Here is a 27,329-nt window from a genome sequence, read left to right on the forward strand (position 1 = left end):
CTTGAAAATATGAAGAATCTTTTATTGCAACGATTAATTTAGAAGAAGTCAAAACCACCAGCATTGGTGTTGGTATTTTGTCTTGGTTGGTTGTTCCATTGTGGTGGTTGGTTACCATAGTTCATTGGTGGTTGATTTCCATAACCCATTGGTGGTTGAGCATTTCTTGGTGGATAGCCGCCTGCTCCCATTGGTGGAGTGGCGTTCCAGCCTCCTCCCATTGGTGGTTGAGGATTGTTGTATCCTCCCACCATTGGTGGTTGTGTATTACCCCAAGGTTGATTGCTTGGTGGGAAGGAAGGTGTGTTCATGACTGGCTTGTTTGGTGGAGTTGTTGTTCCTTGCAATCTCTTCAACTCCTTGAGTGTCATATTTGTTGTTTGTGGTTGAGTATTTTGTTGTTGTTGTTGAGTTTGCTTCTTTCCAGAATCATTCAAATCCAAATTTACCAATCCACTCGAAAGGTCAAACAATGTAGAATCCTTCTTTTCTTGGGCAGAGGAAGAGCCTGTACCGAAAGAATCATTATTTCCGAACGCATCATCAAATCCAGAGCTATCAAAGTTTGCTTCAAAATCATTTTGTTGATTTCCTCCGAATGATGGAGCTGTGTTACCACCTCGTGGATTGAATCCTCCGCTTGTATTGCCACCTCTTGGGTTGAAGCCGCCACCAGTAGAGGTATTTACGAATTGTTGTTGTTGTTGGTTGTTGGTGCTAAAACCAAAGTTGTTGTTGTTGTTTCCAAAACCAGCATTGCTTCCGAATCCTGCATCTGTTGGGCCAGTTGGTTGAGTATCAAAGAAATCAATTAAAGTATCTTCCTTTTGTTGTTGTGTTGGTTGTTTTACGACCGTTGTTTGTGGTTCGGATCCAGTAGATGGTTTTCTTGGTCGGCCACTGGTTGTTGAGGTAGATTTTGTTGGAGGTGGAGAAGAGCTTCTTCTTTCATCATCGTCATCTCTACGATACTCCTCTTCATCCATGCTTGAACGAGAGGAAGATTTCTTTGGAGCATCATAATCATCATAGCTAGTAGTCGTTGGTTTCTTCTTCTTTTCTGAGGAGGAGGAGCCTGAGGAACGAGCCTTGTATTTGGCTTCAGATCTAGAGAACCCTTCGTACTTGTTCTTTTCTTCTTTAGCCTTCTCTCTCTCTTCTTTGATAGAGTCTTCGTTTTTAATGAACTCCAAAAAGTGTTTGGCAGCATCTCTCACGTTGACTCCCCAATCCTTTCCTTCATCATCAACATATTTAAAGTTCTTCAAGTGACGAATGAGTGATACCATATCCTTGGCCTCATCGAGACATCTTTCAGAGCCATGAATGACCAAAAATTCCATGAGTTGAATGCCCTTTTGGACGTGTCTCCAGTCTTTACCAACATCGGCCAATCTGATTCTAATGACAGACATGATGAGCTTGAACTCCTCATAGTTGTAAGTATGATCTGCAACTTCAAGTTTATCGGACAACTTGACTCCCCATGGATCGTTGCTGGTGCATTCTCTGACTTTGATCTCCAGTGGGGTCATCTGAAGAACCGTGTTTTTGATTTGTTTAATTTTGCTCTTGATATCAAACATACTGATACTACTCATTTTCGGTTATATTTGATGATTCGAGGTGGTGCTAAAAAGCCGTTCAATATTTGTTGTTATTATTCTCAACACAAAACTACGCAAGGAGTAAATATTGTTATAGTATTGCAAAATCACACGCACACAAAAACTCTTTGTATCAAAAAAAATAGCGAGCGGTGGGTGATGATGACGATACAAAAAACGTTCGCAAGAGAGCAGCAGCACGCGAAGCGGAATCAACAAATTTTTTTTTAGTTTTTTTTATTAAAAAATAAAATTTTGTCAATCGTTACAACATGCGCAAGGTTCGCTGGAAAGGAATAACGTCTCTCGAGGCGTTATCCAAACAAATTCTCGGCCCTCACAGTGTGTCTGCGTTCAAATTGAAGGGTTAGTGACTATGACCTGTTGTTGGTTGCGTAGCAGTTCCTTGCAAAGTGAACTTGTTATGACCATTCACAAGATCTCTGACGATTGTTAGATTGTTCAGTACGAAAAAACAACAATCGGAACGAAAGAAATTGGGAGTGAGTGAGACCTTAAATGAGTTGCATCCTCATTACATGAGTAAGGTTGCTTCAAGGATTCGTTGTCAAATTAATAGCCCCTGCAAAATGGTAACTGTAGTGTTTGCACCTGAAACCCAGCAAGCCATGAACACCCTTTTCAGAAACTTGTTCAAATTAAGAAAATTCACTTTATTGAATTGGTGGTCATCAAATTCTCTTCACTTCTTACATTCACTTCATCAAGCAAGTCAACAAAGACACCTCTTGTTCACCTTCTTTCAATGCTTTCGACAACGATGATCCAATCGATGGCAGTGTCATTGGCTTTGCATGAACGAAAGTCGACTTATCATTCAAGGTAATGGAAAATTTCAAGTGGCGATCATCATCAACTGTTTATTTCCGCAACCAAAGGAAAAAATAGGACAAAAAAAATTAAGCCACACACTCACCTGGTGCGATTCAACGAAATTGATTGAAAAAACAAATTGTTTCATACAATCTTCATCAAGCCATCAACAACAACAACTTGATCCTCCTCGTTCCCATCGTCATTTCAACCATGAAGAATACTTGTCGTTTGATCTTGAACAAGGCTACCACAAATTTCAACCAAACTCGTGCCTTCTCCACCTCCACCATCCAATCAGGTATTTGGGCCAACGTTCAATATGCTCCTCTTGATGCCATCAAACAATTGACCATTCAATTCAATCAAGATACATCTCCAAACAAGATCTTGTTAGGAGAAGGTGTCTATCGTACCAATGAAGGTAAGCCAAAGACTCTTACTTCAGTCCGTGAGGCCGAAAGAATCATTTTCGAGAAGGCCATGGATCATGAATATCCACCAGTCACTGGTGTTCCAGATTTCTGTAAGGCCACTCAGAAATTTGCCTTCGGAGAGAATAAGGAAAACATTGCTACTGTGCAAGCCATCTCTGGTACTGGCAGCTTGTGCCTCTCTGCTTGTTTCATTAAAAAGTTCCTTCCAGCCGATACCAAAGTGTATTTCCCAAATCCAACATGGGTCAATCACTTTAACATTTTCAGTGCTCAAGGATTTTCCGATGATCGTCTTCCAACGTACAGATATTTCGATAAGAAGACTAATGGAATGGACGTTGCTGGATGTTTGGAAGATTTGAAGAATGCTCCAGAGAGATCTGTTATTTTGTTGCACGCCTGTGCTCACAATCCAACTGGTGTTGATCCATCCATGGATACTTGGAAGCAAATTTCTGATATTTGCAAGCAAAAGAAGCATTATGTCTTGTTTGACTCTGCTTATCAAGCATTTGCTTCTGGTGATGCTAACACTGATGCTCAATCTTTCCGTTTGTTTGTGAAGGAAGGTCATCAAATCATGCTCTGTCAATCCTATGCCAAGAACTTTGGTTTATATGGACAACGTATTGGTGCTTTCTCTGTGGTTTGTGAAAATGCTGAGGAAAAGAAGAATGTTGAGAGTCAACTCGGTATCATCATTCGTACTCAATACAGTAATCCACCTCTGCACGGTGCTCGATTGGTCACCACTGTTTTGAACAGCCCAGAGTTGAAGGCTCAATGGGAGAAGGATGTCAAGGAATTGGCTGACCGAATTAAGTCCATGAGAAGTCGATTGGTTGAGGAATTGAAGGCTGCCGGAAGCACTCGTGACTGGTCCCACATTACCAAGCAAATTGGTATGTTCGCATACAGTGGTTTGAATGAGCAACAAGTCAACAGATTGAGAGAAGAATACCACATTTACATGACTAAGGATGGTAGAATTAGTATCTCTGGTTTGAACACTAACAATGTTGCCACTGTCGCTAAGGCAATGCATGAAGTCACCAAGTAGTTTGAGTGCTTATTATTGTGACATTATTACTGTATCACTAAAATTGAATATTTTAATTTATTAACCATGTATTGAGGTCTTTTTTGGGCAACTAGTAAATGACGAATTAGGTTTAAGTAGTAAAATAGGTGATGATGAATTTTTTATTATCGTTCGACTCTGAGTGTCTAAAAGTTGCCGAGCTCCCTTGCTTTCTGAAAGAAAACAATCATTTATGAGCGCTCGACAAATATATGATGTTTATGAGTACGTGCGAGGGAATAGTACATTTTATTGAAATGCTGAATATTTGAAAACAAGTGAATTGGAGTGTTACTTGTCATTGAGTGGTCCAATTCCACCTCATCTCGTGTGACTGACGACGTACAGTCCTGGATGATGAAAATATTCGTCACACAATTAAATCAAAACCTTGTGATGAACAATATCGGCACCATGTTCAAAATACTCATCCTTAGTGATACACATATTAAAGAATGATGACAATGTAGCCATTATACTTCCACCAATCCATGTCAAATTTTCTCTATTAGGAGTAGCCACCACACGAATGTCCATTGTGGATGGAGCCATTTCTGTCATTTCTTTCGTCAATCGATCTTCCAAACCTTCCATTAATGTACTTCCACCTGCCAACACTGTATTGTGATAGAGAATTTTACGAACGTCAATAGGTGATCTCGAGATGGAGTCAAATAATACTTCATGAATTCCTGAAGATTCCATTCCGATCAGTTGAGGATAGAAAAGAACCTCAGGAGCACGGAATCTCTCAGAATTCACAGTAATGACGCTTCCATCAGGCAATTCATAATTTTGATCGAGAGATGAACTTTCGTCTGCCTTTTCTAATTCTTCTTGGTAATCCAACGCAATATAACAATGGTTTTCTTTGAGATTTCTAATAACTTCATGTTCGGAAGTGGTGTGAAAATTGTAATCTTTTTCACTTAACATTTTCATTAAATATTCAGTCACGTCACGTCCTGCAATATTCAATCTGAGAACCGCATTGAGAAGTACTAATATTTTCAGTGATCATTACAAATTTTAGTGTGTGTCGATGCATGGTATCAATATTCATTCCATATATATTAATTATATTAATTCATACATTCAATAGGTTATATATATATATATTTTATACATTCAATAGGTATTATATATCATAGGCCATATTTGAGAGTGTCAATTCATTCAAATCATCAATTAATTCCACTAATTCAAATTCCAATTCACAAAAACTTACATTGACCATCATACATGGGCACTACATTGGTGGCACCATCTCCAACATCCAAACAAACTCCTGTCAATCTGCCACTTGCCATCAAAGCCAACGCTCCTTGAATTCCCAAATAAAAAGCAGGAACCTCCAATTTCTCCATCAAAATCTCAGTAATCTTCTCACGTTGTGTTTTTGGAGTGAGTGGTGCATCTGTGATGAGTAATGGTTGTTCCTCAGGTGCCAATTTCAATTCACCATAATACGTGTGTGAAATGACAGATTCCCAAGCATCGTAATTATCAATTAAACCATGTTCCATCGTATAGGAGAGTTGTAAAATACCTCTTTTGGATTGGGCACTTTGTCCGACATAGTATTCTCGATTGACGGTTCCAACGAGAATGGAACAATCTTTGGCTTTGCCGATAATGTTGGAGAAACGAGTGATGGGTGCTTCGTAGCCAGCAATACCTGCTTTGATGAAGCCTGATCCATTGTCGATGATGACCGATGGAAGTTGTTGGGAGGAGACAGAAGTTGACATTTTTTTTTAAAACTTGGATGATGAGTGACATTTGAAGGGTGTGAAACAAGTTGAAAAAAAAAGAAATTAATGACCTCAATCTTTGAAATTCAACTTTCACAATTATTGTACTATGGCAGGAACATTTCTTCAGCTGTCCAGATCCACCGTTGAGCCCATGGTGTCTCAATTATTTCAAAACTACTAACTAATTTGTGTATCACACACTCAACGCTTGGTCTCAAAATTTTTAGAGTTTTGTGAATTCAAAAAAAAAATGTCTCCAAAGAAAAAGCCAAAACCTTCGACTGCATCTTTGGTTCTGAAATCTTTAGGAAATTCTTCCAATAATGATCAGCTTCAGCATCGGACCAATACTACGAACGAGGAAAGACGGAAAAGAGCTTTGGCTCTCTCCAAGTTGCTCCGAGAGGAAGAAAAGAATGATGCTTCCTCCTCATCGTTCAACAACACTAATAACGATGATCATGATCATACTCAGGTAGATAATTTAATGGATGAACATATTATTCGGAATTTGTTGGACAACTTGATGGAAGATGAGGACGATGATGATGAAGTTCTGAATGATGATTTTTTTGTGGAGGAATCCAGTGATAGTGCAGATGAAGGCTTATCGCCTTTGAGAGAGGACAAACAGCCAACATCAAATGCATATCAATCCTTAGGTGATGAGGATGAAGATTGGCATCATCATGGAGAGAGTACGGATGATGAAGAGGATTGGCAAGCCTTTCAAGAAATTTGTTATCATTCCGATGATGATGATGATGATGGTGTGGAAGGAGATGATGAAAGTAAGCACCATGAAACGTCATCAAGAAGTGCAAAATCCACTCGGCACAATAACATCAACTTGGACAGTACAACAAATAGAACTAGTGCTAGCAAAATACATCAAGAAACACCAACAACAGCAAATAGATCATCAATAGGACCTTGTCCAAAACCAACTTCTTTAGCCTTAAAAGCAGTTCGCCTGAAACATAAATTGTCAGCGTTGAAAAAGAGGAGAAATGGCATGAATGGTTCAGCAACAACATATACCACTTTGAATGGTCATGATCATGATAATTCTTCAAATATTCACAATTTAAACAATTGTGAAATGAATTATTCATCAACATTAGAATCAGTATCAAATACCACAGATCTCAATGGATACTCAACAGGTATTAAGAAACAAACGAAGAATACTGCTACTACATCGGACATGCAAAGCAGTGAAACAATTTTGTCAGCAGAGAATGTTACAAAAAATTTTGAAGCTAAATCCACCCTTTCAAACACCAATTCCAAGAAATCCCGTCAACAACCATCTCATCCTGAAATGTCATCATCTTCATCCACACAAAATCCTATACAAAGTACCAAAAAGATCACCTCCAAAGATGACACGAAAAAGAAAGACGAACAACAAGAAACAGCAGAAACATCCGAACCATCAGACCATCACGAAAACGAAGTTGTATCACATTCTTCCCATCATAACCTAGAACGGTCGACCTCAAAGAAAGTTGTCATGGACAAAAAATTATCAAACACTCAAGTTTCACAGAGTGTCACTTCTAGTCAAGGCTCTTCCTCCTCCTCCCATGATAATAATGCCAATGATTTCTCTTCGCAAATATCCAACCACCATGAGAGTAAGGATGAAGAAAAAAATCCCTCCCAGAAAGATCAAGACGCAACAACTGACAATCATTCTTCCAAAAAGCCAAAGAAATCAAAGAAAAGTAATACGGAAAACGAAGAGAATGAAGCCTCTGATGACAATGAAGGAAATGCCTATTTTGCCTGTCTAGAATGCAAAGAATCCCATAGAAAATGCAGTAGAAATTTACCAGCATGTTCACGATGTATCAAGAGAGGTCTCAAGTGTGAATATCCAGATCCACCCATTAGCCCAAAACGAAAAACATCAGCCATAACGCCTAAAGAGAAGCAGGAAAAGAAACGAAAATCAGAAGACAAGACAAAGAGCAAGTCGTCGTCACCCACCAAAAAGAAGAAGAAATCGAATTCGAGCGATTCAGAGCCATCTCCAAAGAAGAATACCACAAAACAAAAGCCGAATAAGGAAAACTCTTCATCAAAAAAAGACTCTGACGATGATGATGTGATCCTTGTTTCTGAAAAGATTCCTAAACCCACGAAACAAAAAACGATCGATTCTTATCTCAAGACAACAAAATGAGCGTTTCTTCCAAATTTTTGAATAATTTTTTGATTTAAAATCATATAATATTTTTAATAGAGTACATAATGTCATGTTCGACATCATTTAATGCTTTATACTTAACTCATTCCAAAACTGCCAGTTAATTACAGTTGGTCGTACTTTCATCGAGGTGCCTTTAAGATAATTGTTTGGAGAAGATCCAGGTTTTGAAATGTGAAACTTGTCCCTGTTTGGTAAAAGTTGATTGTTTAGGCTCTGGCACACCTCCCTTAATACTTGCTTATTATTTCGACCACTTTTCCTTAATATTTTTCACATGAGATTTGAAATTAAATAACCATCTCCACAACTTTTTCACATAGACACCAGGAGGTAACATGACGAGTGACAGATAAGCCAGAATTCTGTACAATATTCCAAACAATGGAAGAACCCAAACACACTTGGTTTGATCTGAAAATGAGTATCCCAATAATTCCATTCCACTCTCCACTGAATAAACAGTTGCGTATTTCTTAATTTCAAATAAATAGAGAGCTTCTGTTGCATAACGAAGATAGGACAATGAATAAATATATGGCATTGGAAAGAACATGTCATTCATTTGAGGAATGGTTGGTCTCATTCCTGCAATTAAATTGTTAATCACCACAAAGACAACTCCTGCTACTTTAGAAAAGGAGGAGGGGAAGAGTGTTGACAGGAGGTAACCAATGCCATAACTCACAAAGTTGACATGAAAAAGGACCAAATAGCTATTGATTGTTTTGAAGATGACATTATTTGTAACGTGAGTGGTATGAACATTTTGTGAAAAGAATTTCAAATGTCACATCAAATTCAAAATGAATATATTCGATCCATATCCAACAATTCTCACACTCACCATCAATATTACTTACTACTGCCAAACATCACCCTGAGGGTTACTAATAATATAAAATATTGAAATGAAAATTCCAGGAGTTAAAACTATGATTGGAATTTGCATTATATTTTTCGCAAGGAAATACATGAGAGGTGAAATATTGCTTTCGTATTCTCTAATAAAGACCACAATTTCATCTCCAAAATTACTTAAAGAACTCATCACACCACATAATGATAATCCTAAGGAGAGAATGGCTCCCATTGTGATAATTGGATCATCGACAGGAAGAGCGCACTTGTATCTCATCACTTTGATTTTCCAGACAAAGATAACAACGAGGAGTATCAATGAATCAACGAGGAGTATCAAACATTACAGAAAATGATCATAAACAACATTGAAACCGTGCACTCTTGTCATTCACTTACCTTCAGGACATTGTTCAATAATTTCAGTTAATGGTGGTCCAATATATCGTGTGTCGTAAAAGATCACACCAATGGCCAATCCTGCAATATATACCAAGAAACAATCCAATACAAAAGATTTGATTTCTCTTGTACTCTGAAATAGACATCTTTTAAGACACATCATGAATTGTGACAAATAGCTCACATGTCTGGAATTGTGTTCTTTTTGGAGAGCTGTATAGGAACAGTCTATCATGATGGAATTCTTTCTTCGAGGTGGTGAGAGAGATGCCTCATGTAAGAATTCTTCTTCTTCTTGATGTGAAATATTTGAAGAATTCAATGGGTGGTCCACTACTTCATTGTTTTTCGATTCTTCGAACTCTACCACGTTCGTTAAAGATTTCTTGAGCGGTGAAGAGTCGAGTTCAGTTGTTTCATCAGAATTCAACTCTCCACTCCACAAATGAGCTCGTTCTTCCCACATGTCAAATAATAGTTCTGGATCGAAGAAGGAGTCCTCTTGTTCTTCTTTCGTGGCATTTCCTGATATAATATCAAGCATGAAATCTGCTGGATTGACATTGGGTTGTGGTTTGAAACCGAGGCTCTCAAAATAGTCCATTGCTTTCACACTTGGACCAAAATAGACAATTCTTCCTCCTTTTCCAAGAAGCATGACTTTATGGAACATGGTAAAGATTTCATATCGAGGTTGATGAATCACAGTGACAATGGTTAAATGCTGATTCACAGCAATACTTTTAAGAATTTCAATAATTTCCTTCGATGTGGAAGAGTCCACTATTCGTCGAATCATTTTCGTATTTTCATGAACATTGTTTTTGACAAGTCTTGTCACAAAGAATTCTTTAAAACTTACATCCACTTGTGGGCTCATCCACTGCATTTCATACATGTAAACACACCAAATGAATGATGAAATAATCTTGTCAAGAGCATGAGAAATTATTAACAACTTACAAAATAAGACACTTGGAACTGCCGCTAATTCCATTCCAATATTGACACGTTTTTTCTGACCTCCAGAAATTCCTCTCTTCTTTTCATCTCCAATCAATGAATGTTTCACATCCTCCAATCCCAATACTGAGATGATACTTGAGACCAAATTCTCAACTTGTTCATTTGTTTTGCTTTTATCCAATCGACATTTGGCAGCAAAATACAAAGTTTCATAAACAGTCATGGAAGGAAGCATAATGTCATTTTGTGGAACAAATCCAACAAGCTTTTTGAATCGAGTTAAATCATTCTCTTGACCATTCAGCTTGACTTTTCCTGTGCGTTGTCCATAATAGGCTCTTCCAGAGAGTGAAGTAATAAAACTTGTTTTACCACTTTTGGGAAGGAACATTCATGTGGATAAGTTAAAGAAGAGTTGCAATTTTCAAATCCGTGATTGGTCCATCAAAAGGTAGTATATTCGTGAATGATATCATTTAATTATTCAATATCATTCACAACATGTGTGTGATTCAATGAATGAATGAATGAATGAAAACTGTTTGTTATTTGAAACATACCTTCCAGAACATCCCATAATTCCTGTCAATTCCGAATGCTTAATGATTCCAGAGACATTGTTGAGAACAATTTTGTATTCTCCTGCTTGTTCAACCGTAAGTGACAAATCCTCAAATTCCAAATTCACACCCAAATGATTTGCACCATAGTGTTGACTCATATTTCGATCGGCGTAGGCTGTTCGAGCTTCTCTATTGTTCACATTGGTGTTCATTGAAGAGAGATGCATTTCAATTTCCTCTTTTTCTTTCAAATCTCGTTTTTTGGCTCTTCTTGCTCTCACATACTTGATGCAAACATTCATTGAAAAGACGAGAATTAAGCAAATGAAAATAAAAAAGAAACCCAAAATGTTAAATCCAACACTCGATTGACCTTCGGAACACAATGAAAGCCAACTGTTCGTGTTCAAATTATTTTGAATTCCATTCATCCAAAAATAGTAAAATAGATCCAAGACGATGAACTTGGCTCACACAAAAACACAATCACACACACTTCAACATACCCGCAAGGATGAGGTCGAACAGTACCTGAGGGACAAAAGTAACCTCTCGGACACTTCTTTCTTTCTTTAGGATTTTCACAATAATATCCAGCCTCACATCTTTGTGGAATAAACGTTCCTTCTGGACAATATTGAGTGAGTTTACATGTTTTTATATTCGAGGGACCCAAACAATAGTATCCAGCAGGACATGCTCTCTCCACGTAACTTGCATTTGGACAATAGGTACAAAAAGTGGCATTGCAGAAACAAATTTCTGGAGTGATGACTTGTGAGTGTTCACAAAACGTTCCTTTTGGACATTCGAGTTGAGCAGTGGTTTCAATGGTCTGAAAAGAGGTTCCTCTATCCACAGCTCTTGCTAATGGACAATAATCTCCCTTCTTGCATCTCTGAATACTCAAATCAATGTCACTTGTTCTTTCCACATAAAGTCCAGGACCAATTGGAATTTCAGGAAAATACGGAGCGAGAGTCATTAATCCTTTTTGAGGTGCTTGTGGTTCTGTTAATCCATTAAAAGCACAATTGTAGCGATTGTCTGTACATGGTTTCGGTAAATTCATTTGATCTTGGTCACAAATAAATCCATAGGGACATTCATGTTTCGAACCCAAGGTACAAAAACTTCCTTTTGGACATGGTAATAAGGCGTTGGGTCGTTCCGTGTAGAAACGATCTTCCACAGAGTACATTTCATTCCTTGTTAAACTTGGGCAATACATTCCTGGAAAACAACTCGAAATGTAAAATCCAAAGGTGTTAATATTGACGGGTTTTGGTGGAGATTTGATGCAACTCGTTCGGTAATCTTTGAGGAAGGCATTGTCAGGATCTCGGTTGAGAATGTCACAAATTTCTTGGTATCTCCTGAGAGATTCAATTTCCCACTTTTTGCGTGTAATGGAAATAAATATGTGTTGTCCATTTGAGGAAATGTAGGTGTGAATGGGTTTTCCAATGAGTTGAAATTGATTAAAATGTTTCACAATCAACTCCTTTGAAATTCGATCACAAAATCTCTGTTGAACTCCATAAATGAGAACTGCATGATTATCGAGTGCAATAAAAACATTATATTGCAAATAGTCATTCATCATTTCTTTCAAAGAATCTTTTCCAAGAGCTCCAAAAGCTTGTGCTTGACATTTCAATTGCAATGTCCGATTGGTCATGGTTTCAATACATTGCAAATATTGATTCATATGAAAGGGTTTGCTTGGATTCATCACATCTCCTCCAGCAATTGTTAAACAAAGGAATTGAATTCCTTTTAAAAGTTTCTCTGTTTGTTCACTGGATTGTTTCGTGGCTGCTGTTAAATAATCTTTCACAATTTGAGGTAAATCAATGAAACGAGAGTGAATTTGAAGAGCCTTAGAAGGTAATTCAATCACATATTCATGAGATTGGGAACATTCTTGTTGGATCGAATCAAAGTAGAATCCTTCCGAAATGTCACAAAATGTGTTTCGAGAGACAGGAGAGAGAGTCGTATTGTAATCTTGAGGTGGCACATAGGAAGCAAATTCTGGTAAATTTCTAACTACTAACTTGGAGAAATTTCCCTTCTTTCGATTCATGCGGAGAGTGTTGGAATAAAGTGTCACTAAAAGATGAACCTCTTGTGAAGGAAATAATTTCTCATCTTCCGACAAGGTGCATGTGGTGGTATTATCGGAGAAATCCATTCTTCTCAACTCTTCTGTAATTACTGTACTTGAAGAAATGTAAAAGTCATTGGCCAGCATTTCAGAATTGAGTGAAAACATCAAGTACGAGAGACTCTTATTCATACCAATCTCAATTACCTGATCAATTTGCACAACATTCACCATATGAATGGTTTTTGGAGTTTGTAACACGATGAGAATTCTCTCAACTGTTTGCATGTCTCTCACATAAATGGAAGGAGAATGATTGTCCGTATTGTTCATGGATTGTGTGAAAATGTAAAAATTCAACTCTGAAGAATCCATTGAACTCAAATCCAAAGTATATTCAAACGAGTTCATTTCCAAATGACAGTCAAGTCCTAATTTTGAGAATTTCAAAGTTTTGATTTTTGAGGACTTGTGTGAAAGGAGAGTTGCCAAATACAAATCCTCTCCGACTTGAAACGATTTGAAATCTTCAATCATTCCATCTGCTCGTTCTCTTCTGCATAATTTACTATTCATTGTTGGATTCATAATATCCACAAAAAAGATTCTCATATATTGTTGCTTGTCTGCAGCGACCACATAGGCAGCAGTGCGATTCACACCCAACACAAATGCATCCAATTTAGAAATGGAATCGCTTTGAGCAGAATTCATGTTCTTTGACGAATTCACACCTAAAAATTGAAAGAGCTCATTACTGTTAAAATCAATGGCATAAATTTCTCCAGTATTCATTCCAAATAAGGAATATCTTTTTTGAGCGAGTGGTCAGTACCATCGTTCCATTCTTACGATCATCACCAACAGCATCACCACCATTATCACCACTACTAGTTGTTTCCACATTAAAAGGTCCAAATTCAGCGGAAGAAATGGCTTGCACAGTGATACATTCAGCACTCTGTAAATCATCACTTGGTTTTCCTGTGACACGATCGAAACAATCAGGACGAAGTTCCATCTTGTGAAAATCATGATCACTAAATGGATATGGAACCACATAGGGATTGATGTGTTTACAATACGAAGGTCGAATCGATGAGGATGAAATGTCTTGTCGATTCACACAAATGTCTTGAATCCAACTTGTGGTTCCATTCACACAAATTCTTGAAGAAGGTGGTGGTGATAAGGGTGGACGAGGAGAAAAAGGACCCTCCTGTTGTTGTTGTTGTATTTGTTTCATATTAGGCAACAATAGATTCTCGTTGTTGAGTTTGTTGTTGAAATGCTGCTCCTGAATCCTTCTTGTAGAAAGTGAAGAACTCTTAATGTTCCTTTCGGGAGAAGAAGCCTCGATCCTCGGGTTGAGTATTACTACTACTATTGCTACTACTAAAACCAAGAGGATGATCATCGTCCGTGTGAACAGTATTATCATTCCAAGTCTAGCTTCATGAATGGTCTTTGTCATCTCTTTCTCTCTCTGGGTATTAAACAAACGTGGTGTGTGGGGAGTAAAAGAGGAAGAAATCATGAATTTGTTTTTTTCGGCCGCTGTCGGAGCTCGAAATGAATTGGAATCTTGTTACCATCCGATCCGAAGAGAGCTGGAAATGAATTGGAATGGAAGAAGCGAATGGAACGGAAACAACAACACGAACTGATCACCTATCAGTGCCTACACAAGGTTAGTTCAACAATTTAAAATCAACAACTGTAAATTAATTGACGCCTCGGTCTTAAAATGTTAATGTGATCATTTCGAAAAAAGGAGAGAAGGATCCCAAGGTTGTTGAGTTCTCCTTGGTTGGGTGAGCTGACATGTTGTGTGTATAGGGGGATAGATGTTGTTTGTTTGTTGTTGATTCATGAACAGAAGGAACGAAGAGAATAATTGGTTCAGAACACGTTTTAATCCATGACAGAAATATCAAAAAATTATTCAGACACTTCCAGAACTGCACGGAAAACAGAGGTGAGCCAGAAACCTCGTCCCTTACTTTTCCACAATAAACTCAGTGTTTCCTTTGGTTGTGACAATCTTGACAAGTGATCCAGAAGGTGGTCTCTCAGTATATGAGCTTTCCAACCATTTAATGAGCTCATTTGAAACATGGTCGAGTGGTGTCCAAGTGGAAGTGTCAGCATTTGGCATGGCTTGTCTATTAGCTTCAGTATCCAACATGGATGGAACTATTCCAATGGTTGTGGTGTGAGCAGGTAATCCACATTCTTTTGGATGAGCCAAACTTCTTACCAAATGATGAACCGAGTTTTTAGCCAATCCATAAGCAATAGTATGTGGTGTGGGTGACAAGGCTCCTGCAGCACCTGGCAATACCAACAAACCTCCTTCCTTCAAATGAGCACTTGCACACAAAGCACTCAAAACCGATGATTGAACACTCACTTTCCACATGGCATCCACCTGAGAAAGTAATTGTTTCTCTTTCAAAGATCCCATCACAAATCCTCCAGCAACATTGATCACTGCATCAAGTTTTTGGTTATTAGAGCCCAAAATATTTTGTAAATTCTGAGAAAGGACTTGTTCATTCTCGGAGCCATCCTGAAGGCTTAATGCCATTGTTGGAGTGTTTTTATCCAATTGATTTTTCAATACAATGGAATGATCGGCATCGGAATTTTCTCTCAAATCAATCGAGATGGCCACATAATTTTTCTGTTTGATGGCCCGAATGAGATTTCTTCCCAATTGACCCACACCGCCAAACACAGCAACCACTTTTTGAGACATTTTTTTTGAATTTCAGACTCGAGTGAAGAAGAATGAGAATGGCTTCTGTCAACTCCTCCCTCATGAATAATAATATTAATTCACTTTTATTGAATATTCAATAATATTTCAGTGATTGAACAAGACAGTGTTTCATTCTTTATAATTACTGTTGTTTCCTTCCAATCTCGTCATCTTTGAAAAAAATGTCTATTACCACTGACACCCCCAACAACAATAACAACACAACAGTTGGTTCATCCTCCTCCTCATCGGTGGTGAGTGGTACTACCAATGCTTCTGTTCAACATCGTACTACTGTTAGTGGTGGAGGAGGATCTTCTCATTTGGAACAAGATCCCATTCAACCGATTCCACGTCCATCGAATTCTTCTTCTTCTTCCGATCATCATCATCCGAGTAATGATCCCGAACAAATTAGAATACCCATTTTAAATCATCATGATCATCTTTTAAATCTTTCATCGGGAAAATCAGCAGTGATGGTGAAGGCTTTTTCAATGAGTTGGGTGGAACGAATTTCAAATTCGTGGTGTTGTCAAATTGTGCCGAGAATTGGAAGGAATTTATTGAGGAAGTGTTTTGGAGTCAAGTCCTTGTCTAAAATTACGTTTTTGGAACGATTTGTAATTCCTTATCAGAAAATAATTTTAATTTCCTTTTTGTGTGTATTGAGTCTTTGGATCTTGTATGCAATTATGATGAGCGGAGGTCCCAAGTCACTTTACGCAATTTATAGAAATGATAAAAAGAATTCTAGATTGGTGGGATATGTTGTACAAACAAACACAAATCCATCATTTTATTTGAGAGTTTTGAATCCAAATAGAGATTCAGGATTTTCGAAACATATAGTTCAATATGGAAATTGGGAGACTGCCACTGAAGAATTATTTGGAATGTTGATTGCTAGTTTTAAAGAAGAGTCAAAGAGAACACGAAAAAGATGTCTTGTTGTGGATATAGGAGCTTTTGCTGGGTTTTATACCATTTTGCCTGCTTTGCATGGTTGCCGAGTTATTGCATACGAAATTCAACCACAAATGGCACAAATTGTGATGAGCTCAGCCTCTCTGAATGATATTGACAAATTGGTGACGGTGAAAAATCTAGCTGTGTGGAAAGAGGCTGGCAAACGAATTGAATACTCGAAGAAATACGTTGCTGATTTGACTAATGTTGTCACTGCACCCTTCGATACTGATGAAATGACTCCTGACTCTGTGGAGACAATTACTCTTGACGAAGATTACTTCTCGACCGATACACATATTAATTTATTGAAAGTTGATGTTTCGAAAAAAACTGATGATATTTTTACAGGAGCTTTAAGAACTCTTTCATACATGATTGACAATATTATTGTAGAGCTAACCGCGGATGATGCACCATCCATTCGTCACATTTTAGATTCCTTCTTTGATAAGGTTGTTATCTTGGAAGATAGCAAAGGATTGGCAAGCATATTTTTTAAGTCCTCCACTCCAAAAATTTTTGTTGGTGAAAATATTTCTGTGGATGACATTGTGGCACATCTTCGAACGACTGGAAAACGTAATGTTTGGTTCTCAAAGAGAACGAAAACTATTCCATACTATGGAGTGTGAGACATAATCAAAGTAGGTTCGCCAGTTGTTGGCAGTGAAGCCGAACACTGTTTTTCAAAATATAATTTATAATCTGATCCCGCACGATTCAATATAATTTCAAAATAATTTCAAATAATTACATATTATGTGAATTATTGAACTATGAAAATGTTCGAATTGTTTAATTATATTTTAAATTTCTGCTCAGCTATATTCAACAACTCGATAATGTCTTCTTTCTGCGGATTAGTAAACAAGTTACCACATGCTCGCATGTGATTACCCTCTCGAGTGGAGGTTGTCAAATGTGTCATGAATTTTTTGTAGTCCTCTTTAGCGCTAGAAGGAATTGAGGAGCTCAAATTCAACAGTAAATCCCTCACACATATTAAGGTGATGAAGAGGTACACTGGAGAGACACCAAAGCAAGTATCCATGATTGCTTTCAGGTGGCACACCAGATTATGATTCATTTGCTCAAAATTCAAGTCTTGCTGTTGTTGCGATTGAGGAGAAAATCCTGTCAGCACCATTCTCGTTTTCAAATACTGAATTAGGAACTGCCAAAACAAAATGTCGGGAGAGTTGGTCGAGATGACTTGTTGATTCACTTGTGCAAGGAAAGACCAACATTCAGTGGTCGTTCTTGGAATGCAACAATCCATGTCCAGTAATGTTTGTCGTACTGTTTTGCTCGTCACGATCATGTTGTCTGAAGAGCTCGAAGCTGGCGTGCTCGTAGTTGCTGCTGGCTGAATTGTGAGTGGCGAGAATGTGTCATGATTTTTTACCAATCTCTCAAATTCTCCCAAAAACAAATAAGGATAGGAGCTTGTGTAACGAAATACAAAAGTTAATTGCAATGCCTTCAATATCAGTCGTTTAAAGTAGAACGAACTCGAAGCATTGTTGATTGATGATGATGATGATTGTAATTTGTAAAGATCCTGTTGAATATCTGAGCACAGTAAATACTTGGTAAATAATAAATATTGTTTTGAGATGATGTTCAAAAATTCTGAGATTATTGGATAATGTTGTTGCATTTGAATGGTGATATCATTTTGCACCTTTTCGAGAGCGCACCGTGAAAGTGTTGCACTCAATTCATTATTTCCATCTAGAATTTGATTGAAAAAAGATGCCCACATGAAACAGCAGCTTTTTTCGACATTTCCGATCTGAGCAGAGTCCATAAATTTAAAAAGTTCTTTTTTACATTGTTTGATACTCTTTTCACTTTCAGAGAGCAATATTGATCGATTGTCGTCATAAATGGATAATTTAAATAAGCAGTGATATTTCAAGAAGAGCGCCTCGAAAGCATAGTAAATACCCTGATAGAATGTTTCACTCATCACTCGTTGCTGAATCCATAATAACACCCTCTCCCTGATAAATATTTTTAACATGTCACGATGATTGTTATCTAAACATTCAACGACAAAATGAATGAAATCCTCTCTAAAGAAAAGTTGCATGACATAATCTAAACTTGGCTCGATTTGATACATGTTTGAATTGTTGTCAAAGTTATGTGAGAGAGAAATATTAACCATTTGTAAGAGATAATTTCTTCTATCAATTTCCTTTCGACCTAAAAGTGCATCTTCAAACATAGTCGAGAAATATGTTGGTAGTGGTGGATAGAGTTGTTGTGTCATTCCAGGACCACTGAGAGGAAACATGTCTGCTGTTGAATAATATTGCTGGTTTGGTGCTAGTTTAAATGCTTGTTGAGTTGTTGCTGAGGTCGGAGAAGTAATTTCAGCAGTTTGTGAATGGTCATTGGGGAATTTCCTCTTTTTGGGTTCATTACTTTTTCGTTGTTGTTGTGGCAGTAGTGGTGGTGTTTGTTTCAGTGTTGGAGAAGAAGAGACATTGAGCACAGTGGCTTCTTCACTTTCTGAAATTCGTAATTTTGGACCACGTTTCTACCACAATGTCAAACATGTGTAATAAATATATATGTGTATTAGAATACATGTGTATGTACGTTAGCAATATATATTAGAATTAGTGAGGGAATTTTGTCAATATATTGACACCAAAACAAGATCAATGAGGCAATGAGTGGAAATTAAAACACTCACCTTAGGCTCTGAAAATACACATTCATGTTGTAGTCCTCTTCTCTTACATTCTCCACATGGATGTAGCTTGTCTGCAAATTTTGAATCCATTCACCATTCAACATATTTTGAATCCATATTCACACATCATGAGAATCATAATGTGAATTCAAATGTTCGTTTTCAATCCAATAACATTTCAAATAACAACAACAACATACCACATTTACGATGAGATCTCCTACAGTGTGTACATGCCATTCTAGGTTGTTGTGAGGAGGTAGTATCTACCGAAAGAGACATGGTTGATCCATGAAAATCATGAGGACCACCACCAACACTCTTGCCTTCAATGGTTGGAGAAGGGTCGTGTTGCTGCTGCACGGCTCCACTCAAAGATTCTTGACTGGCTTCTCCCTGATCACTGGCCACCACCACCACCCGAGCTCGGGTGCTAATCAACGGGGAAGGTTGTTGTGTTTGTGGATTCATCACTTGAATGGTGTGTGCGGAAGAAAGGCTAGTGGTGGTGGTGGCATGGTTGGAATTGTTATTATTATTATTATTGGTGGTGGTAGTGGATAAGCACTTGTTTTGAGCAATGAAACCAGGCTTGAATCCGGCTAATGGGATCATGATGGGACTAGTGTTGTTGATGTAGTGGTTGTTGTTGTTGATGTTGGTATGGATCAAGCTTGAAGATGATGTCGGAATATCCTTCTCTTCGTGATGATGGTGATGATGAGAAAGGCTTGGTGGTGGTGGTGTAGCGATTGATAATGAAGTAGAAGATGGTGTTGTTCTACCATTATCCTCATGGGAAGGTTGATGATGATTCTTGTCCGATAAAGAGTTATTCATCATGATGATGATGATGATAAAGAGAATAGAAGAGGACAAATAGAGCGGGAAAAAGGATGGTGATGATGATATAGAGTTAGGGACACTGTAGTGATGAATCACAGAAGACGACAGAACAGCAATCAACAAGAACGAGTTTTGAGAGAAATTATTGGTGATCGTTTGCGTGCAAAATTCGGATGATTTTTTAAAGTGAAGTCCGCAATTTTTCCGTTATTTTCCCTATGCAACCATCAAAAATTCATGGACCAATTAAACTCCGTTTTTCAATCTCATTAGTACGAAAGATCTCGCCAATAAATACAAAGCCTAAACAGTTATATCAATCTTTGTAAGGAGAATTGGAAAGTTCAACATTTGCAAAAAAATGTACCAACTGCAGTGAGAATGGAAGATCATATTGTGAATGCTCTGAATTTAAATGTTCGGAATGCCACCATGATGAGGATGAATGATTCCTCTGCCTTTTCTCATTCCGAAGAGTTTGAAGAAGATTTTAAAATCATCAAGAAGGAATTACAAAAGAAGAAGAAGAATTCATTCCATGATTCATTGAGTCATAGTAATAATATGCCGAAAAATGTAAAACAAGAGCAAAAAAATATTCATGATAATTACGGTGATGATGATATTGGATATTTTCATCAATTGAAAAAGAAAGGATATTTATTTTATGATTATTTATGGAACAAGGTGTTGGATCGGAGAGAGAAAATCGTCGAAATGAATTCGTATTCTCATCAACAAGCAGAAGGGCCTTTTCCCAACGCACTGGTTATTCCAGATGAAAAATTTGAATTACAGATAGACCGTAAACAACAAGCTTTAAACAAGGAAAATCAATTATTAACGAATCAATATTTAGGTAATACTTCCACTGGTGATGCTGATTCAAATTCAGGGAGCGGCGCAGCATCCTATGATGAGCCTCTAATTGAGAATAGGGACATTTTGAAGAAGTATGGCCTCTCTTCGCGTTCGACTTCTCGTGGAAGAAGAAATAGAGCCTCTTCCTCAGAGAAAACAAGTAGCACAATGAAAAATCTTGCATCATCTTCTCAAATTCACAATTTCAGGACCATGTACATGCCTAGAAATTTGAACCCTGTGGACTTCAATAGTGGTGACGTGGAATTATTCAATGCTCTCAAAAATTTATTGTCTCATCAGTCCATTCAAAGAGAAGAGTTAATACGACAAGAATTGAGTTTAATGTTGCAAGAGGATGACAATTTTATTGAAAAAATTTTTGAACAATACAAATCCGTGTCTCTCAAGAACACAGTGACACTCGAACAGTATGTGGATACCGTCATGGACATGCTTTATCATCGAGGACTAAAACGAGGAAATGCCCAACATGCTTCAATAGCATTACTTCAGGGTCACACATTGAATGAAGGTCTCGACATTCCCTCAACATCATTACTGGCCTCCAATCGTTTGATAAGCAAATCACATCAAGTCATTCCCAATGCAGACGAGAGCAAGCATTTGTCTTATCAAATTCAGAGACAATACGAGTTTTCAAAGCAAGTGGCAAGTGTTTTCAATAATAAGGCCGATCGAAAATTATTTCAAGATAATCCAATGGGAATGCCATGGCTTGATCCTTCCACTGAAATGTATCATCCATTTGCTTTTGATCATGTTGTCTTTGATCCAATATTGGTGAAACACAGCAGGACAGCACAGAAAGAAGCAACCACCACGACCAAGAAGGACAAATTACAAGCAACTGCACTCGCTCAGAAGAAAGAAACTATTCCATTAATTCCAAGGCGAAAAAAGAGTGAAAAAACAACAGGCTTCTTGTCAAATTCCTTGTTCTCGAACATGGGCTATTGGTGACCTTGAAGTGTTGACTTAAAGGGGTGACATTGAAACAACTAATGTTGAACCAATTAACTAGATAAGCGTGATGTTATAGAGTAATGAATGACAAAATCAATTGGCTCAGTCCGGTTTAATTTGATTGTGCTGCAATACTGATGAATTCTTGAATTCCTTGCATGATTTCGGTTCGTTCGCTTTCGCTCGAACACTCAAACGTTTCTATCACAGCATTGGGGGTATTCTTTGAGGGACTAGCTGTTGCATTCGAAAAGAAATAAATGGAAAATCGTTTAGAATCATGGACATCAGGTACAATGTCTGTGATGGATGTGAGAGGATGTGACTGCATCATATTTGAATGAATGGCATTGTTCAAGTCAAGATTGTCATCTTTTGATCTCAATTTAATGTCTACCCACAGTAGACCATTTCTTGGATTCTTGTGTAAAATGATTGCCGCGTCCTGTTTTGTGGCAGAACCAAGTCCAAATTTACTTGCCAATCCTCCTTGGGAAATACGTTTGCATTTGAATTTTCGAATTTGCAAGCGAACGGAATTCAACTGTTCTTTCAATTCCATGCACTTTTCTGAGAGTCGTCGCAAATCCAAATCCTTTCTCTCAATTTCACTGTTTAGAGAACTTGCTGTTTGTTCCAAATTTTTATAATTTTCTAAAAATTCATCCTTCCATCTTTGGTTCTCTGTCCTCTCCATGGTTAATTGATGTTGTAAAAATTCGTTTTCGTTCAGTAATCTCATGCTCAATTGTTCTTTTTCAAATAATTCTGATTTTAAGCTGTTGAGTTGGTCTTGATGTTTTGAAAGTGTAGCTTCGATACTTCGATATTTGCTTTGAATTTCTTGAAGCATTTGTTTTTGAACATGTTCTTGGGATTGTAAATCGCTGATTTGTTTTTCTCTCTTTTTCAAATCATTTTGTGTTTTTCTGTAGAGCTCTCTCCAGTGCTTCATCTCTTGGATTGCATCGAGTTTACTTTCATTGTTGTTGATCTTGGAGGGTGAATCCGTGACACCAAACTCGTTCTTGTTGTTCTCCGAGTTGGAGGATGAATTGTTGGTCGTGTCAGCAGCGTCCGATGACAGATTTCTCCTCTTTGTGAATAGGAAACCTTGGCGCTTTTTACCCTCTCCATTGCTGTTGTTGCTGGAGATTGTAGAGTTTGTTTGATTGGCTTGTGCAGAGGGTGTGACAGAATTTGAGGTACTGGTACTGTTGCTTCCACCAAATTTTTGTATCTCATAAATTTCCTCTTTCAATTTGACATTCTCAGTCGTGAGAACGAGCAGAGCAGAGTCCTTCTCGAATAATTGTTTCTGTAGCACTTCCATCTTTTTTGTGAATTTGTACAGATCATGAACTGTTTTGAGTCGTTGATTGCGTTCAATGAGAAAACCTTTTCGGAACGTTTCATACTTTTCCTTTGTTTCTTCTATTTGTTGCTTCAGAAATTCCAATTCATTTTCGTGATGAGAGGACGTCTTGTTAGTGGTGGCGTTCGATGATGAATTCAATGATGAATTTGGTGATGAATCACGATCGTGATGATTATTACTGGAAAATAAATTAGAAGATGGTTTTTGTGGAGGATTGTTCGATTTGTTGTTGCTATTTACTGCACTTGATTTTGTTGAGATGGATTCAATAAATCCAAAATTCATAGTGGGTGGCGGAGAGGAAGAAGGTGTGGATGAAGAGTTTGATGATCGTGATGAATTTTGATGATGATGATTGGAGTGATATTGTGAATTGGGATCGTTCGGATCTGTAGAAATAATTGATGATCCTCCTCCCAACAAGGGTTGTTGAGCCACCACGCTATTAAACGGCAACGACAAGCCTTGAAATCCCGAAGATTTAAATCCCATTGAAAAACTCGAGGTAGATGCTGCAAAATTCAAGGTGGTTGGATTCACCATAGAGGTTGTTGTGGTTGTGGTTGATGAGGAAGAAGAAGAAGGTGGTGGCTTCGTGGGAGAGCCTCTCGCCGACGAAGACATTTTTAAGGCTTTTTTTTGATGTTTCAACAACAACAATAACGGACACTTTTTGTTGGAACATCTTTTCACCTTTCTTTCTGTACTCTCCATCAACCACATCAACCACTCTTACTACAACATCAACAACCTCCACAACAACAACAACTACAACCAGTAAAAATTCCTAACTCAATCCCAGAAAGACTTAAATTTGTTGTAAACTTATTTCACTCATTTGGTGTGCGATCTTTCAAAAAAAAATGTTCAAATCCTTGTGGGTGGTGTGGTTCGGCTTGATTGTAGTCTTGGTGGCTTTTTCCATGTCCAGAGTGCCACTTTCTCCACAGACTTTTACGGCTAGTTTTGAATTTTCGAGTGCTAGAGATGCCTTTGAAGTGTTGAAGACAACGACCCTCATGTTTAAATTGCAACCATTTGTGTGAGTGTTCATGTGATATATTTGCACATTTGAATGATTGACCGATAAGGTGTGGAAACGATGATGAAATTTGTTTTTCTGAAAAAAAATGTTATTACTATCATTCGGATTGAATTTTGTCAAATATATATGGATTATTGAAAATTAATATGTGGATTTAAAAAATCCAAATTAATGGTGTCACTATTTGTGAATTATTGATTGTTTGATAATTTATTATTATTGATCGGATTATTGATTGCTGCTTTGGTATTTATTCCTTGTTGTTCTGTTTCATTTGCGATTTGATGTAAAAACTTTTCACAGTGACAAGATCAACATTGTGTTTGTTAACGAGACTCATCGAACTGTTGATTTCTCAGAGAAAATTCCCATTCTCGGAAATTCAACCTATATCCGTACAGTCACCATGCGTGCAGAACAACAATTTGACTCGTCTCGAAATGAAATTATTTCGATGGTACCATTTCCGTTAAAATTGGGTCATTTGATCGCCAACTTGACATTTGTGGAGTCGACCAATATTTCAAAAAATTCTGCCAACATACAACATGGAAAAAAGGTCGCCATTTCATGCATAGAGGTGCTGAGAGGTGAAACGTGGTGGATATTTAAATCATTTGTGGAGAGCTCAGTGCAGGAAGCTCATTCTAAACTTATTTCAGACATTGCAAATTATTTCAACAATACCAGATCATAACTGTTGCCCTTTTTTGGAACATGAAACTGTTGATTCAGAATGTTCACACTATCAGTAAGAAAATTATTTAACTGCAGTTTGATTATAAATTACTTAATGTATTGAATAATAATTCACGTACAGAACGCCAGGCAATTATTATTGTTGCTGCTGCTCGTGAGGTTGTGGCTTGTAACCAAATGCACCTAATGATTTCAACAACATTTGCACACTCGCAACATTAGGAACCACACAACCACAAATCATGTCCTGGTGAATTTTGGATTCGGTGGATCTTTCTTGTGCATAACCAAGCCACTTCTTTGGATCAACATTACACTCTTTACATGCCGAAATAATGTCTTCCTTAGTGGCCTTAACAGTCTCTAAAACAATTCCCCACGGAGTGATGTGCTTCTCCAAAGTGAGCTTTTTAAATACTGGCACGTCGTCGGGTTCTTCTTTGCCAGCCATTTGTGCCCATCGCATTTGATCGGCAGCTGTCAATTTCATACATTTCATGATGAGAGGAGCTTCTTGACCCATGGACTTGGAAATGGCCCTAATGAATCGAATGGCATTATTCCATGCTCCACTTGCTGCGTTCCATCCTGAAGTATTGATCTCGGTTGTTCCTCTACGTGGAACCATCATATCTTTTTGAGTACACTTATCAACTCCCTTCAACCATTGCGATTCCAAGAATTTAGCAATAGGAATTTGAATGGACAGGAATTGAGCCAAGAGGCACGACTTGGTCTCCTCATTCATACGATTCATGATATCCTCGACGGGAAAAACAGAGCCAACAATTTCCCACTTGGTCTGTTCCTCTCGTCCACGCATGAGTGTCAACAAGTAGGACAACAATTCATCTAAACCTCCTTGCATTTGACTTTCAATGGTAAATGCCTTTCTCACACTAAACTCACTGACAGCCATGCAACCAAACAAGACAGTAAGTATGTCGAATTTAGAGTCCTCGGACACCAATGTCTTAATGTCATTCTCGAAGAGATAATATTCTGGAGAGAAGGTTTGTGTGATCATTCCACTCTTGTCAATTCGGGCACACAATCCAGTGACATAGGCATCAAAGAATCTGCTGAGACGTCCTCTCAACTTTCCAGCAACCAACAAGACTCTATTGTACTTTCTGAAGTGATGAAGGGATTTGTGAAGTTTTTCTTTTCTTTCCTTGTGATTGAGTCCCTTATAGACTGCTGTGAGGGTATTATGTTTCTTTGGTCCATAATAATAATAATTATTATCATCCTTCTTTGAGGAGGATCTCTTGCGTTCGCGGTAGGAGACTACAGAATGTTCATTGACACCACACAATGATTCCAAGCGGTTCAATAACACATAGTAGTCAGAGAGCGATTTGAGATCGACCTTTTCGTCCAATGCAGGAACTTCAGCCTCTGTCAAAATCTTATTCACAACTTCCAACTTGACCTTTGGGAATCCAATCAATGGTTTGAATGAATCCTTCATCCAGGAAGCAATAAGTTGAGGATCTTTTTGTTCATCACTCTGCAAGAAGTCTTCAAGTTTTCCATCGCAGTAGGTTCTCCACACAAGTGCGCGCTTCAATTTCTGAATGAGCATACTCTTTGCAAAAACCAATGATTCATATTCATCATTCTTCAATTCTTGCATCTTTTGATCGACATAGTTCAACCAATGGTACAACAAATACGCAGCATTTTGAGGAGTGTATCTTCCGTGAATAAGAATAGCTGGAATATACTTGTAATAGACCTCCTGGACATTAGAGGTGAGTTCGGCTAGTTTTTTGGCATTATCCTTTTCAGCCATATCAATCAACTCCAAGATACTCATCTTCATGATCTTTTCTTTAAATTGTTTGATTTCAGAAGTAAATTGATCGGTTTTTTGAAGGAAGGACCAAACATTGAGAGTATCCAATTTATCGGGACAATAGTTGTAAAAAGCTTCCGCATGGTAATAAGATGGAAAGCCCAAATAATCACCAATGGCATATTCTGGATGTTGTCTGAAATAGGAAGCGTTCTGAAGGAGAGAATTGGATGAAGAGGATTGCATCAAATTTCTCCAATAAAGTTTACATTCATTGACCTTGTCAATGGGTAAGAGTGGAGACGAAGAAATATGGTATTCTCTTTCATCATCCTTTTCGTGGAGATGATCTTGCTCGTGTTGTTGTGGATTGGACATTTTTTTGTTCAATTTCTCGCTTTTCAAAAACGAAGCTTTTGATTAATATTTGTGTTGG

General features: G+C 37.8%; 13 protein-coding genes across 13 annotated transcripts; 5 read left to right on the forward strand and 8 right to left on the reverse strand.

Moving 5' to 3' along the window:
* Nucleotides 1-38: 38 nt before the first annotated feature.
* FDP41_011998 (uncharacterized protein) lies at nucleotides 39-1,601 on the reverse strand (the record flags this gene model as incomplete). The annotated part of the gene is made up of 1 exon (XM_044702468.1): nucleotides 39-1,601. One exon carries the CDS (start codon nucleotides 1,599-1,601, stop codon nucleotides 39-41), a length of 1,563 nt encoding a protein of 520 aa, XP_044566850.1.
* A 1,053-nt stretch (nucleotides 1,602-2,654) lies between these two features.
* Nucleotides 2,655-3,938, forward strand: FDP41_011999 (uncharacterized protein; the record flags this gene model as incomplete). The annotated part of the gene is made up of 1 exon (XM_044702469.1): nucleotides 2,655-3,938. The coding sequence occupies one exon, from the start codon at nucleotides 2,655-2,657 to the stop codon at nucleotides 3,936-3,938; it is 1,284 nt and encodes a 427-aa protein (XP_044566851.1).
* Nucleotides 3,939-4,337: 399 nt separating this feature from the next.
* FDP41_012000 (uncharacterized protein) lies at nucleotides 4,338-5,710 on the reverse strand (the record flags this gene model as incomplete). Its single annotated transcript, XM_044702473.1, has 2 exons — nucleotides 4,338-4,960; nucleotides 5,188-5,710. The coding sequence occupies 2 exons, from the start codon at nucleotides 5,708-5,710 to the stop codon at nucleotides 4,338-4,340; spliced, it is 1,146 nt and encodes a 381-aa protein (XP_044566852.1).
* Nucleotides 5,711-5,966: 256 nt separating this feature from the next.
* Nucleotides 5,967-7,907, forward strand: FDP41_012001 (uncharacterized protein; the record flags this gene model as incomplete). The annotated part of the gene is made up of 1 exon (XM_044702474.1): nucleotides 5,967-7,907. One exon carries the CDS (start codon nucleotides 5,967-5,969, stop codon nucleotides 7,905-7,907), a length of 1,941 nt encoding a protein of 646 aa, XP_044566853.1.
* A 268-nt stretch (nucleotides 7,908-8,175) lies between these two features.
* FDP41_012002 (uncharacterized protein) lies at nucleotides 8,176-13,547 on the reverse strand (the record flags this gene model as incomplete). Its single annotated transcript, XM_044702475.1, has 7 exons — nucleotides 8,176-8,647; nucleotides 8,795-9,071; nucleotides 9,192-9,977; nucleotides 10,057-10,077; nucleotides 10,158-10,534; nucleotides 10,721-11,119; nucleotides 11,230-13,547. The coding sequence occupies 7 exons, from the start codon at nucleotides 13,545-13,547 to the stop codon at nucleotides 8,176-8,178; spliced, it is 4,650 nt and encodes a 1,549-aa protein (XP_044566854.1).
* A 52-nt stretch (nucleotides 13,548-13,599) lies between these two features.
* On the reverse strand, nucleotides 13,600-14,079 carry FDP41_012003 (uncharacterized protein; the record flags this gene model as incomplete). The annotated part of the gene is made up of 1 exon (XM_044702476.1): nucleotides 13,600-14,079. One exon carries the CDS (start codon nucleotides 14,077-14,079, stop codon nucleotides 13,600-13,602), a length of 480 nt encoding a protein of 159 aa, XP_044566855.1.
* A 753-nt stretch (nucleotides 14,080-14,832) lies between these two features.
* On the reverse strand, nucleotides 14,833-15,594 carry FDP41_012004 (uncharacterized protein; the record flags this gene model as incomplete). The annotated part of the gene is made up of 1 exon (XM_044702477.1): nucleotides 14,833-15,594. The coding sequence occupies one exon, from the start codon at nucleotides 15,592-15,594 to the stop codon at nucleotides 14,833-14,835; it is 762 nt and encodes a 253-aa protein (XP_044566856.1).
* A 185-nt stretch (nucleotides 15,595-15,779) lies between these two features.
* FDP41_012005 (uncharacterized protein) lies at nucleotides 15,780-17,201 on the forward strand (the record flags this gene model as incomplete). The annotated part of the gene is made up of 1 exon (XM_044702478.1): nucleotides 15,780-17,201. The coding sequence occupies one exon, from the start codon at nucleotides 15,780-15,782 to the stop codon at nucleotides 17,199-17,201; it is 1,422 nt and encodes a 473-aa protein (XP_044566857.1).
* A 167-nt stretch (nucleotides 17,202-17,368) lies between these two features.
* On the reverse strand, nucleotides 17,369-20,119 carry FDP41_012006 (uncharacterized protein; the record flags this gene model as incomplete). The annotated part of the gene is made up of 3 exons (XM_044702479.1): nucleotides 17,369-19,117; nucleotides 19,277-19,347; nucleotides 19,477-20,119. 3 exons carry the CDS (start codon nucleotides 20,117-20,119, stop codon nucleotides 17,369-17,371), a joined length of 2,463 nt encoding a protein of 820 aa, XP_044566858.1.
* A 444-nt stretch (nucleotides 20,120-20,563) lies between these two features.
* FDP41_012007 (uncharacterized protein) lies at nucleotides 20,564-21,967 on the forward strand (the record flags this gene model as incomplete). The annotated part of the gene is made up of 1 exon (XM_044702480.1): nucleotides 20,564-21,967. One exon carries the CDS (start codon nucleotides 20,564-20,566, stop codon nucleotides 21,965-21,967), a length of 1,404 nt encoding a protein of 467 aa, XP_044566859.1.
* A 115-nt stretch (nucleotides 21,968-22,082) lies between these two features.
* On the reverse strand, nucleotides 22,083-23,972 carry FDP41_012008 (uncharacterized protein; the record flags this gene model as incomplete). The annotated part of the gene is made up of 1 exon (XM_044702481.1): nucleotides 22,083-23,972. One exon carries the CDS (start codon nucleotides 23,970-23,972, stop codon nucleotides 22,083-22,085), a length of 1,890 nt encoding a protein of 629 aa, XP_044566860.1.
* Nucleotides 23,973-24,211: 239 nt separating this feature from the next.
* On the forward strand, nucleotides 24,212-25,090 carry FDP41_012009 (uncharacterized protein; the record flags this gene model as incomplete). The annotated part of the gene is made up of 2 exons (XM_044702482.1): nucleotides 24,212-24,390; nucleotides 24,697-25,090. The coding sequence occupies 2 exons, from the start codon at nucleotides 24,212-24,214 to the stop codon at nucleotides 25,088-25,090; spliced, it is 573 nt and encodes a 190-aa protein (XP_044566861.1).
* Nucleotides 25,091-25,228: 138 nt separating this feature from the next.
* FDP41_012010 (uncharacterized protein) lies at nucleotides 25,229-27,271 on the reverse strand (the record flags this gene model as incomplete). The annotated part of the gene is made up of 1 exon (XM_044702484.1): nucleotides 25,229-27,271. The coding sequence occupies one exon, from the start codon at nucleotides 27,269-27,271 to the stop codon at nucleotides 25,229-25,231; it is 2,043 nt and encodes a 680-aa protein (XP_044566862.1).
* Between the last annotated feature and the right edge of the window lie 58 nt (nucleotides 27,272-27,329).

This window comes from Naegleria fowleri (genome assembly GCF_008403515.1).
Source record: "Naegleria fowleri strain ATCC 30894 chromosome Unknown tig12, whole genome shotgun sequence".
Lineage (NCBI taxonomy): Eukaryota > Heterolobosea > Eutetramitea > Acrasida > Naegleriidae > Naegleria > Naegleria fowleri.